The sequence below is a fragment of the Notamacropus eugenii genome, chromosome 3 (assembly GCF_028372415.1).
Source record: "Notamacropus eugenii isolate mMacEug1 chromosome 3, mMacEug1.pri_v2, whole genome shotgun sequence".
NCBI classification, from domain to species: Eukaryota; Metazoa; Chordata; class Mammalia; order Diprotodontia; family Macropodidae; genus Notamacropus; species Notamacropus eugenii.
The window spans coordinates 276,154,974-276,168,784 of NC_092874.1; the positions used below are offsets into that span (position 1 = coordinate 276,154,974).

At 39.9% G+C, this 13,811-nt stretch overlaps 1 protein-coding gene across 2 annotated transcripts in view; it reads left to right on the top strand.

Annotated features, from left to right (window-relative positions):
* The window catches only part of CRADD (CASP2 and RIPK1 domain containing adaptor with death domain), a 216,621-nt gene that overhangs the window by 17,114 nt on the left and 185,696 nt on the right, over positions 1-13,811 (top strand). Inside the window, exon 3 of one of the 2 annotated variants that reach the window (XM_072655586.1) lies at positions 5,457-5,591. The exons of the other annotated variant lie outside the window; for it this stretch is intronic. Coding sequence (XP_072511687.1) covers positions 5,457-5,591 — 135 coding nt within the window. The remainder of the gene's footprint in view (positions 1-5,456; positions 5,592-13,811) is intronic. 2 annotated transcript variants of the gene reach the window in all.

Consider the following 13,811-nt stretch of genomic DNA (forward strand, 5'->3'; position numbering starts at 1 on the left):
GGGAGGTAGCAGACTGGTCTACAAGGCTTTGGCATCTCTCACCTCTTGATTCCAAACCTTGTTTTCCAACATAGTTTTTGCTGCCCTCTGGGCTTACTTTGGGGCTGCTAGGTGGCACAGTGGATAGAGCACAGGGCTAGGAATCAGGAAGACTTCTCTTCCTGAGTTCAAATCTGGCCCAGCTGTGTGACCCCAGGCAAGTCACTAAACCCTATTTGCCTCAGTTTCCTCACATGTAAACCATGCCAGTATTTTTTCTAGGAAAACCCCAAATGGGACTATGTAGAGTTGGGCATGGTTTAAACTACTCAGCAGTAACAAGTGCCTACTTTGGCACTAAATTTCCCAAATATATGTTGACTTAGTTTGTAGAATTTTGTCAGGTTTTTAAATAGAGTCACTCTATTTAGTCTCCCCAAGTGGATGTTATTTACTATGATGACTCATTAGTTCCATATTTCTGAGGACTCCAGCTTTTGAATTTCATTTCCTCCCCCAGCTGCTATACTCTTCCAATATCTGGTATTTATTTGGTATATATCTTACGTATATTTTTATATAAACATATCATCTCCAGAGTAGAACGTGAACTCTTTGTCTTTGTGTCTCTAGTGTCTAGCCCATAATAACTGTACAGTGTTTGATACTAATTATTTGATGGTTTGATCATTGGAACTTTGAAATGCCAAATTATTTTTCAGATCTTTCCCTTTTCTCCATGGCTTATAATCTGTATTTGAAAACTTTCGCCACTTGACCTTTGTTAATCCAATTATTCATTGAATTTCTTACTAAACATTTCCAGGTTTCATTTTTTTCATTATTTTTTTCATGGGAAAAAAAATCATTGTGCTAACCCTATGAATTCTTATAATTCTGTATGTGTAGATATAAATTTTTCAGTCCAAACTATCAGGGTGGAGGGGGGAGAATTTGATAATTTTATTTGCTGAAGAGAATGAGAGGAACCCCAAGGAAAGATGTTTTCAATTTACATAGGACATCGTCCAATCCAGGTTATGCTAATTTTGAAAAGTCACTTGATAATAACCTATAAGGCAACTTTCCTTATTTTGGCTTGATATGAAATAGGATTCAAGGCCAAATTCCTCTTGGTAACATCTACCTGGGTGACCTTTGGCAAACCTTTTAAGCTCTCCATAAATGGGGATGAAATTTGCATTTATCTATGGAACAGAATCAAGAGATCTAATGTCTATAACTCATAATATGACAGTCAGAAATAAATGCTCCTTTTTATTGCTTTTACTTTTGTTTACTGCCAATAATAGCAGTAGCTGATCATTGACACAAAAATACTAGGGTTAACACAGTAGTCACCCTCTTCAGGTAGTGGATACAGCACTGGGCCAAGAGTCAGGAAGACCTGAGTTCAAATCCAACCTCAGACACTTACTAGCTGTGGGACCTTGGGCAAGTCACTTAACTTTTGTCTGACTCAGTTTCCTCAACTGTAAAATAAGGATAAGAATAGCACTGACCCCTCTGGGTCGTTGTGAGAATCAAATGTGATATTTGTAAAGTGCTTAGCATAGAGACTAGAACATAATAGATATTTCAAAAAATTCTTATTCCCTTCCTTCTCCCGTTCATTATTTAGTACCTTTTGGCAATTGGTGCTTGAAGATATGAGGAAAATCCCAGGTCTGTGTTTGCATACATGAAAATTATAACTATCTTTCTCCTTTACTAAAGATTCATTTTCAGTCATGTGGCCTGAACTGTACTCCTCCCCCCCACCTTTTTCTTGTTTTTTTCTGTTTTCACAAAATAAATTGCAAAAAATAAATAGATTATTTGCAAAAGCATTTGCGTTGACTTTCAGCCAAGCTCCTTGAGAGCAGTGATGACTTCATTTTTTGTATTTGTATCCCCAGTGCCTACAACTCATAGTAGGTGCTTAATTAAGGCTTAGTGATTGATTCATCACATGGTCAAGTATTTAATAGACAAAAGAAGATCTCAGTAAATTCTGTTTTCCTTTGGTGTGTGACTACCAGTTCAATTCCATTACAAACTTAGAAGTATGGGGGCAACCAGTGGCACAGTGGATACAGCACTAGCTCTGGAATCAGGAGGACCTGAGTTCACATTCGACTTCAGACACTTCCTAGCTGTGTGACCCTGGGCACTCCCTTAATCTCTGCCTTTCTGCCCCCCTTCCTCCCCAAAGTACCTCCTACTTGGTATACTGGAACAAGGATGAACTCTGGTGTTAGGAAATCTGGGGTCAGATTCCCTCTGCTGACCCTTAGTAGGTCCTGTGATTTGAGCAAATATTTCATCTCCTTAGGCCTCAGCTCTGTAAAATGAAGAAATTAGACCAGACTTCGATCCTTTCCAGCTCTATACTTGTGATTCTCTGTGATTCCTTCCAGGTAGGTACCTGTGATTCTCTGTGCAAGATTCTGTACCTAAGCCCAAGAGATGCAAAGATGAGAAGAAAACAGTTCCTGCCTAGAGGAAGCTTCTATTCTGGCTATTTTACTGTCCATTAGAGGCTAAGCATCCTGTGCATCCAATCTGACTTAACATAGAATAAATCCTTATGGAATACATAGAATAGCAGGATTTTCTGGCTTTAAAATCTGTGTATGTATTAAAAATGCTCATGTGTTCTTTGTTGTACCTGCCTCTGCCCCCCTTATAACCTAAGGTGTTCACATGTGATCTTATGTATGGAAAGAATACTTGATCTAGAATCTGAGGACCCACCTCTGATACTTATTAACTTGGTACCCTTGGGTAAGTCAATTAACTTTCTCAGGCTTCTGTACAATGAGAGAGTGGGATGAGGTGGCCTTTGGATGAGGTCCCTTCCAGTTGGTACCATGGAGAGAACACAGGTCTTGGACCTGAGTTCTAATCTTGCCCTAGACACTTACTATAGCTGTATGACTCTGGGTGAGTTACTTAATCTCTGCCTTCCTCACTTTCCTCAACTGTAAAATGGGGGTAATAATGGCACCTACTTGCCAGGATTATTGTGAGGATCCAAAGGTGTTGTTGTTGTGTTCATCTTTTGTTGCCAAAGAAGACCATGCTATCAGAGAAATGATGACATGACTTGCACTTGACTTTGTTTTGAGTGAGGGAGGGCTGTGCAGGTCACCAGTCTCACTTCTCCTCCAGAGCCATCTGAGTTCAGTGACCAGATATTCATCAGGATGACTGGAGATGGCCCAGGATGCACTGAGAGATCTTGGCCCCTTTAGGCCAAGGTCTATTCCGGTACTCACTGGTGGTGCAGTAGATAGAGCACTAACCCTAGCGCTAGAAGGTCATAAGTTCAATTCTAGCCTCAGACAGGCACTAGAGGATCGAATGAAATAATAATTGTAAGACAACACAGTGCCTTGGCTCATAACAGGTGCTTAATAAATGCTTATATTCTCATTCCCTTTACCTCTCTGTGCCTTTGTTTCCTCATCTATAAAATGGGAATAATAAAATTGCCTACCTTGAAGGGTTATTTGAGTTGAGTTAACATATGTAAAGTGCTTTAAGAAGCCCTAAGTACTATATAAACCTTAGCTGTAAAATAAAGTTGAGGACTGGATGTTCTTTGCTGCCCTTTGTCCTGGCTCAGAAGAGGAACTCTCTGTAGGGGTTTGGTGGTATCAGTAACAACAGTTACGAGTTGGAGGAGGGAGTGATTCAGTAAACTCAGATGATATTCAGAGTTCTTTCTACTGTAGTATTTGGCCTTGTGAGGAGACTGACTGATTTTCATCTAGAACTTTGCGTATTTAAATAAGCCTTTGCCCCATCTGATTTGAAATGAAACGATGTTTTGATTGTGTCCAGATCTCAGCCATGTGGCTTTTGATGTCCTATTGCATTCCCCCTCCTCCTTGATTTTTTCTTTCAGAAGGAAAGATCACATCCCACAGATCTTGGACAGATACAAGGATGAGAGTTTCATAAAAATATTTGGTCCTGCAATTTTGATTGTTTAAAAGGGGGTTATGACAGTTGTGGCCTGTATTTTACAAGAGGTTTTTTTTCTTTTCTTTTTTCTTGTTACCTCCCACAAGGGCACCAAAAAGAAATGGCAGAAGTCTTTTATTGAATATTTATGGGACTGATGAAATACTACATCTGTTGGCAGTTAATTTCAACGCTTTCTAGGAACAGCAGGCCATGTGATATATTTCTGCACAGTGGGAGTGCCTCCATCTCTCTTTTCAAAGTGGATGTTTAAAATGCTTTTCTCACTAATGGAGGACTTTTTTTTTTGTGGGATGGAGAGGGGAAATCTGTGTTTAGAGAGGTTCCTATGTTTTCTGAACATTCTTCATGTTCTCGTAGATTATTGCTGGAGGAGTACCAGAATTCCATGCTATGACTGACATGTGATGCATCTACTACTGGGATCAAAACCCACTAGTTTGAACAGGATGTTGGTGGAGGGGATTGGGGAGGCTGATCAGTTCAGCTTCTATGATGTGACCCTCTGTTGGGAGAAAGCTGAGGGCCACATCCACCTGGAAGGTAGACAGGGAATTGGCTCCTTGAGGAGGGAAGAACAGAGGGACCTCCTCTATTTGGGCCCCAGTGCCTGGGGCTGCCTTCAGACTTTTTGGAGGTGCTTTCCTTCCTCCTTTTGGTCTATTTAAAGTGAACTGTCAGGTGTGTGCTCTCTCTCTTCAGGACTCTGTCTTTGCTTTGTCCATTTCCCACCTTCTTCCAAAGTTTATTGGAGAAGAGGGGGAAGAGATTAACATTTCTTCTCTCCCCTCCCCACTCCTGTTAGGAGAAGCCCATGAATTCTTGCCCAAGGGCTCTAAGAAGGATAATTCATAATATCATAAGCCTAGAGCTGAAAGGGACCTTAGAGATCATCTAGTAAGATTCATTCATTTTACTGATGAGGAAACTGAGGCCCAGAGAGTTTACCTCTTTTGTCTAAGGTTACAGAGGTAGTATCAGAGGCAGGATCTGAATCTTTCTCCTCCAATTCAAGAGTTAACCTTGGCTTCATAGGCCTTGAGTTCCTGAATGCCATCTGCCTTTCTGTCCCTTTTTCAGATTATATCAGAGACCTAGAGTCCCTCAGAGTGAACACTCCCTATCCAAAATATGGCTACAGCTGAGGAATTGACAATGCTCAGAATCACAGGGTAGGGATAGGCATGTGCCTGTGAGGAGACATCCAGAAAGTAGACTTTTCTAGACTCAGGGGTGACCTTGTGGCTGTTCCCAAGTTAGAGTCCTACTTTCCTAGGGGAGATTTCCTTGATGGTGTGTGTTTCTTGAGAAGATAGCAGAGGATCACCATTGTGACGCCTAAACTGGGGTATTGGAACTGTGCTATGGGGAAGGGGGAGATTGGGGAGGAAAGCAGAATGAAAAAATGAGTGAATCAAGCTTTTATGAAGTGCCTACTAGGTGCATTGGGGGAAAACAAAGCAAAAGATAATCCTTGATTTCAGGGAACCTGCAAACTAACAGGAGACATAAGATGCAAACAACTACGTCCAAACAAGCTATAGACTGGGTAAACTGGAGGTGGTCAACAAAGGAAAGGCACTACATCCAGGGGGCTCAGCAAGGACTTCTTGTAAAAGGTAAGATCTGATCTGGGACTTGAAACTAGGAAGTGGAAAAGTAGGCTAACATTTCCTGTCATGGGAGATAGGGAAAATGCACAGAATCTGGAATTAAACTGTCTTGTGTGAGGGACTGTTATTGGATCGCCAAATACGTGGGGCAGATTAAGGGATAAGAAGATTATTTGTTAATGTAATAAAGTGGACTGGACTTCTCATAAGAAGTATCAAGCTGCCAATTCCTGGAAGTGTTCATGTTCTATTTATGCCTGGCACCATGGCAGAGAGGGTGGTTGCTCTGTTACTAAAATAATATTGCTGAAATGCAATGATTAAGGAACCAGGAGTACATGGTTTGACGCTCAAAATAGAAGGCACAGTTTATTGAATCACTTTTGTCCACTATTTGCTGATTTTCAAGTCAACAAGCACTTATATGATTTAAATTTATGCTTAAAGAGATGGTGGCAGTGGAGTAGTTTTGAAAATGAATGGGTATGCAGAGGTGTGCCTGTTCTATTTTCATCTAATCTTAATCAACCATGCTTACAAGCCCTGGTCCTGTGTGCCCACTGGGCCTGAAAGAGCCAAGTCCAGGCACTGTAGGCAAAGACGCTGGGCGACCTTAGTGCTGGAAAGGCAGGAGGAGCTTGGGAAAATAAGAGGGAATTATTTTTACAGGTATGTTCCTCAGATGAACTGTGATTACATCCAGAATCTCCCTGACTGGGCAAATTTTCTCCTCTCAGGAAGAAGCAGTCAAACCCTTTACTGAGAGGTCCTAGGGAGAGAGGTGCCTGAGGCAAGCAGCCAATCACTCTGCAAGCATTATGAATGGCCTATTATGTGCCTGGATCTGTGCTGGTCACAGCATGCAAATATAAAATTTATACAAAATATATAAATATATGAACATATAAATATGGATATTCTGAAATATAAAAATTCTGAATTCTTACAGCACATAGCATCTCACTTAGCACACCTACAGCCTTGGAGGGAGGTTTTACCTCCTTAAAGTCATTCAGGTCAGTGCAGAGTGACCTTTTGATTAGATACTTAGGGTTCCCAGATTTTTACAGACCTCTATATAATATGACTAGTTTTTAAATGATACAGTGATATTTTACACTTTTACTTTTAGTTACACTCTTAAATGGCAAAGTAATATTTTACATTTTACACTTTTGTCCAATAAGCAAAGACTAAGAATTCTCTCTTTAAGCTATCACTCTATGAAAATCTCCCTATGGAATAAAAGGGGGAACCATTTGTTAAGCATATATTAATAAGCACCGAGGTCTAGGGGTACAAATTAAAAGGCAGAACAGGCCCTGCTCTCTACTTTATCGAAATTCTTCCCTAGTAGAACTAAACTGCCCAGTTTGCCATGCCTTGTACACTATTTAGGAAGCGCTCTCCTTGTCCCTTTTCTTTCGCTGAGATAATTCCTTATGTGAAAACTCTCCTTCTTCCCATTTCCCTGATATTTTTTTCCTTCATAATTTGCATAGCACTTCATAGCTCTTGTAAGCTCTTGTATTCTAATCTACATTATAGTTATTGTCCAGTATTGCATATTTTATGCATATTATTGAATTAATGAATTAAGGGAGAAGGCAATTGAGAAGAAATTGAGTTTCCTTCTGGAGTGGGACTTCTTATGGACCTCTGAAAGATGCAATAAAAATTTAGTGCTGTAGTTTTTTGTTAAACTAAATTAGTTTTTCATTAGAAATCAAAATGCTTTCCTTTCTCCCAATTTAATTTAAGTAATTGCTGCCACATCTGAAAAGAGTTTTAATAGTCTTACTTCGGTACAAAAGATACAGTTTATGGTTTTTGTTTTGTTGATGCAATTTTTAGTTGGCTTTCATTTGACTAATTACATTGGAGCCACATCAGTGCAAATATTAGTATAACTTGTTCTGCTAGGGGCCTCATTAGCAAATTATTTCAGAAATGGACTATGCAACAGGGTAGGTGAATAGCACGTGTAATTTTATCCCAGGCCCAATGAATTTTTACCACCTTTCACAGAATTTGCTCTGTCTTCATTCATTCATTTTGCCAGTCTTTTTTTCTTATTGGTGATCAAATATTATGCCTCTCCTAAAATTCTATAGTTAGAGGTTATCAATTGCCAACTCTCTCATTGTATAGATGAAGAAACTGAGACCCAGACAGGTTAAATGACTTGCCCAAAGGGATTGTTCTTTTATTATGAAATAAATATAGATATGACATGTGGCATGAATCATTTCCAGATATAAGTAATGCTTTCTGATTTGGTTAAGGCTTTATGATACTTACTGTCTAGTGATTATTATTTTAGGCAAATATTCATTTGTATTTTTGAAAGGTGGTATTTACCAAAAAAATTGTTTTACAAACATTTTCATACTACTAAGTGCCTTATGGGGGGGGGGGGGGGACGGGAGGGAACGGGGAGGTTTTCTTTTTCCTGTGATTTTTTTCTTGTTTTGTGGTTTTTTTAATGGTATACTGATGGTGAGTATGTATTTGTAATCTCAAAAACTGAATGGTACAGATCATAACTTTGTGAAAAAATGATGCTTTCAAGTAGGTACTCTCTTGATTTATTCTTTCTTTAAGTCATCCCTGGAGCTGGCTGGTCTTTTATGTTTTAGAGGGCTAGGAATGATATCCAAAGATGGAAAGGAAGTAGGAAAGAGACGGATGAAATGAGAAGCTTACTAACTTGCTAGTTTGGAAAAGTGACTGTAAGTAGTGATAGTATCAGAAAAACTTGCTTTATTATCTCACAAGTCTTTGTTTTTTAATAGAACTTGTTCTAAGAAAGAGGAGGCTGCTTGAAAGGAAAAAGCCATTTAAAAACTGTCTTCCATGAGTGTTTGGCTAATCTCAAAGGAGTGTCCATCTTTGTGACTGTTAACAGTTAATTAACAATTGAATCCCTTTACTTTCTGATAGAATTGTACACTGTATTTCTATTACAAGACACATGCATAAAAAATGATTTCTTACTAGAATGGTGATTAAGCAGAAGGAAAGATGTATTATCTTGATAGGGCTTTTTGGTCACCTGCAATCTAGATTGGTGCTCTAACTTTGGTACTAATGTCATTTAAAGAGATATTTCTTTTTTTTTTTAACCTCTTTTATTACCATGAGTCTTTCAAAACACATACTGTGTTGATCTTATGTCCTGTGGATTAAGAGATATTCAATAGATATGGGGCTCAACCTCGAACTCTTATCCAACTTCACAAAAGACTACAGGAGAGGACCATGGCAGTGCATTTTTTTCCTCTTTGAGCTATTTCCCTGATGTTCTTAAGTATTCTTGGCTAGAATCCTTAGAAAGTGTTCAGCGATGGACCAATGGGAAATGCCAATGGCAGTCTCTGCTAGCAAGGGTCACAGGTGAACCTGTTTCAGGTGTTACAATATTCATTTAAAGAAGAGATTTGAATATTTTAAAAAATATAGACATGGATTAGAAAGAACCTGCTTCAGTATAAACTACAATTATGGGTACAAAGCTAAGAGAGCTCAGGGTTCATCCAGTCCAATCTTATTCTTTTCAAAATTATAGGCCACCAAGACTCTAACTGGTTTAATAAATTGGCATTGACCCTACCCTCTGCCCGCTTCTTTGATTATTAGAAGGCAGTATGGAATAGTGGATAGAATGATGGACTTAGAGTATAGATGACCTGGGTTCAAATATTGCTTCAGACATGTGCTAGCTGTATGATACTGGGCAACTTATTAACATCTCTGAGCCCAGTAAGGACTGATTTGTGGTCCCTCCTCTTAAGGAGTTGACAGTCTAGTTGGCCAGAGAGGACATATATGGGAAGGAAGAGATGGAGAGAGGAAGAGAGAGAGAGGGAGGGAGAGAGGAAGGGAGGGAGAAAGAGAGAGAGAGATGGATGAATGAATGAATGAATGTTTGCAGCACCTGAAACAGAGACTGTTCACCCATGACTCTTGCTAGCAACAAACACAACTGGCATCTCCCACTGGTCCATCACCAGGCCAAGTGCCTTGTGAACATAGAAGTAGTAAGTGAGAGGTAAATTCAGAGGATCCAGTGATAATTGAGGGAGGATATTTGGGGAAGGTTTCAGGAAGGAGATGGGATTTAAGCTGGTCCTTAGAGTTATGGGGGCACTTGGAAATAAACAAAGAGGACAGGGAGGATTGTTCCAAGGAGGGGAGGGGATGTGAACAACAGTGTGGGAATGAAAAGCGATCCATTGATGAGTGTTGATTAAGCACTAGACTGGTGCTGAGGCTACAAAGACACAAATGAAATCGGCCCCAGCCCTGAAGAGATTCACATTCTATAGAGAATGTGCAGTGTGTTCAGAGACTCCTTGTTTGAGGAGGAGCTGCTTTGGCCTCTGCATTTAGGCAGGCCATTTATTTCTTTCCCCATTTTCAAACTTTCATTGAAGACTTAGGGAAGCAAGATAATTTAACCTAAGCTAGTGTCCTACAAGAGCCTTTACAGTTTTGGAATTCTTTGATCAGTGATTTGTAGACCATAGGAATGCGATAAAGGAAATTTTTTGGGACCTAGATTTGTGGTTCCTTCCAATGTTCCAGGCAAAGAAACAACCATTCACATTCATACAGCACTTTAACATGGACACACTTGTGTTCCCAACAACCTCCCCTCCGCACCACCTCCCCCCCCCCCCCCCCCAGTAGATAGTACAGATCTCATTTTACCCGTTTTACAGATGAGGACATTGTAGTTCAGGGGAGATTAAGTGACTTGTCCATGACCAGGCAGCTAGGCTAGATTAGAGCTAGGATTTGAAACCAGGTTTCCTGACTTCAAGTATAGGGCTATTTCCATTCTATCATACTGTCTCAAATTAGGTCTGCATTGCCATACACTTTTTATTAGGTGTGGAATTCCCATTCATAGACTCCATAGTCCAATAAGCCCTATTAGATGCTATTTGTGCAGCTGTTACACACAGTGCCCTACCACCCCCAGAGCCGTTCTCTCCATCTTTCCTAAGGAGTTTAGTGTTTCACTGCACCTCACTATCCTACGCTTTTTTCCTTTGTCTCTCTTTTATGTTTGATGTATTCATAAGGGCTTTGCATCATCTTTATTCTGTTCTAATTCTATACTTATTCCAGTACAGTACGGCAGTTGGCCATCATTCTGCCCTCACTTTTGCCACATTGACTAGAAAAATAGAGGGGCAGTTTAGATCTCTAGGTGAACCTCATTTCCACCACTGTTTGCTTGCATGTTGTCATTGGTAATAAGCTGCCTTCTGGCCATGCCTACTGTGCATCTCTGCATTGCCTTCATTTTTGCTACCACTAACATTTATTATTTACTCTTTCTGTTTTTTAAGTATTGTACAGCATGTCCCAGAAATCTTAGTGTAGTTTTAAGCTTTAATCAGCTAATAGATACACACAGATTATATATAAATACACATGGATGTGTATATTCCTTAGATAATAAGAATAGATAATATATAGAAGAAAGTTGTTAGTGGGGCATGCATGCACATGTGTGTGTATATGTGTGTGTGTGTGTGTGTGTGTGTGTGTGTGTGTGTGTGTGTATCCCTGAGATAACATGCATAGGTATTATATAAAAGAAATTCATTAGTGAGGCTTTTGTGTGTATGTATGTTTGTATATAACCTACTAACCAATATCCCTACTAACTAATTTCTTCTAGGTGAATTCTGACTTTTTAAAGATTGCAGGTCAGGGGTTTTTAATCTGGGATCCACAACATTTTTTAAAAAAATATTTTGTATTTTTGAAACTGTATTATTTGAAACTATATTTCATTATAATTGGTTTTCTTTGTAATCCAGTATATTTTATTTCATTCATTTAAAAACGTTATTCTGAGAAGCAGTCTATAGGCTTTACCCAGCTGCTTGTGAGGTCTGGGACACAAAGAAGTTTTAAGATCACCTGCCTGAGGAGGCTTGGGTTGAGAGTTGTGGTTTGTGGTATTTTTTTTTAACCAACAGATGACAGGAAAGCAATATGGATTAGAGTAAGGAGAGACAGAGGAGATAAGGTAACAATCCAGGTATGAGGTAAGGAGCGCCTAGACCAGGGCAGCAGCGGCAGGAGTAGGAATTGATGAAGCCACCAAAGATTCAGGAGGAAGACAAGTTACCTAAATGTAATGTAGAAAGAGGGTTAAAAAACCCCAAACAACACTGAATTATAGAACTTGAAGGGACCTTAGAGGTGATTGAGTCCAACTTCCAGATTTTATTGATGAGGAAATAGGCCCAGAGATGTCAAAGAACTTAGTGAAGTCCTGGGTCACTATTTGCGTGTATTCGTCCTTCGTTGCCAAGGAAGACCATGCCATCAGAGAAAAGATGACATGACTTTCACTTGACTTTGTTTTGAGTGAGGGAGGGCTGTGCAGGTCACCAGCCTCACTTCTCCTCCAGAGCCATCTGAATCCATGACCAGATATTCATCAGGATGACTGGAGATGACCCAGGATGAAGCAATTGGGGTTAAGTGACTTGCCCAAGGTCACATAGCTAGTGAGTGTCAAGTGTCTGAGGTGAGATTTGAACTCAGGTCCTCCTGACTCCTGCACTGGTGCTCTATCCACTGCACCACCTAGCTGCCTCAGGTCATTCTTTAGGGATGAAGAGAAGGAGTTCTTTTTGTAATCTTGGGTTTCAGGACTCCACAGCTTGGACAGTATGGAGTGGAGCAGAGAATTCCCTGACTATAAAGGAGAAGGAATGGAGGAGAGCCTTAGAATCTTTGAAGCTCAGAGTTTAAAGGGTGTTTTTGATCCTTCCTTTTAACAGAAAACTGATATCATTAGCAGATTGTAACATCTTTCATCTGAGCCCAGCTTTGTCACCATTTTGTTGCTGTTTCACTGGAGCCATGCGTTGGCAAGAATCAGGTATGAGGAGGCTGGCTGACTGAGAACTTTAAAATTTTCAGATGCTCAGGTTTCCAAGAGAGTGACTTCATTATTTTGGCCAAACCCCAATTTGAGCAATTTCCTTTTTCTTCTATGTTGCTGTCCCTGGGATGCTTCATTCACCCTGACCGGTTATGATGTAATCTGACAAAAGAAGGAAGGGTGACAAACTGCAGATCATTACGTTAAGTCCTTTATGAAGCCATATATATATATATACACATACATATATATGTACACACACACACACACACACACACACACACATATATATATACATATATATGCATCTATCTATCTATCTATCTGAATGAATTCAGGTACTTATTTCATAAAGATGAAGGGCTTTAGAGCCATGGAGCATTAGGTATTGAATACTGGGAGACTGCAGTAAAGCACCTGGCATCATGTTTGACCTCTCAGAACTAAGGACCAACCTTGAGAAGGAGCAGGGAGCCAGTATATGCTTTCAGGGATGCATCATGCGGTAGAATCCTGATGTTGGTGATCCCGTTAAGGCATCCGTGGTCATTGGAGCAATTTGGAAAATGGGAGCTAACCGTGACAGTTACCACTGGTCCAAATGCACCCTCCACAGTGTGAGGGACAGATTCAAGTACATTTATTTTCTACAACTTAACATTTTTGGATTTAAATGAGAAGAGGAAGTGTAAATGGGACAGTCCGGGTAATTGAAGGTGAAATCAGGGCTTCAACAAAAGACCTTGAAGGAAAGCGCTTTTTATTTTAAGAACATGTTGACAAATTCCCAAGAAAGAAGTCAACCCTATTCAGTAAGATGAGGAGGAGACTGATGTGGACATTCGCTGAATCAGGCCAATTCCACAGCTGGGCAGAATGCTTAGCAAATTCATTACTTGTATACTTGTTTACTATTCCTCCCGATAATAATTTTTGACTTAATTGCAACTCTTAGTTAATGAAAATGTTTTAGACCTGCCTTTAACTCTAGGAGGCTGAACTGAAGCCAAACTTTAACGTACGAGCATTTCCGGTCAAGCCATGGGCAAATTACTTTTGGCTTGTGATTTCATTGCTGTAGGATTCTCCGTTGGGGAGTTCTCCCTCTACCAACAGAGAACTGCATTTGCTTCACAATTTACAGTCTTAGAGTGAGGCTACTTCTCTGCTGTGGAATCAGTCTGATAAAATCTCTACTCAAATTGGACTCTTCCTTATCAGAAGCAACTGGTGGAACAATGGACAGAGCACTGGACCCAGAGTCAAGAAGACCTGAATTCAAATGTGGTCCCAGATGCTTACTAGCTGTG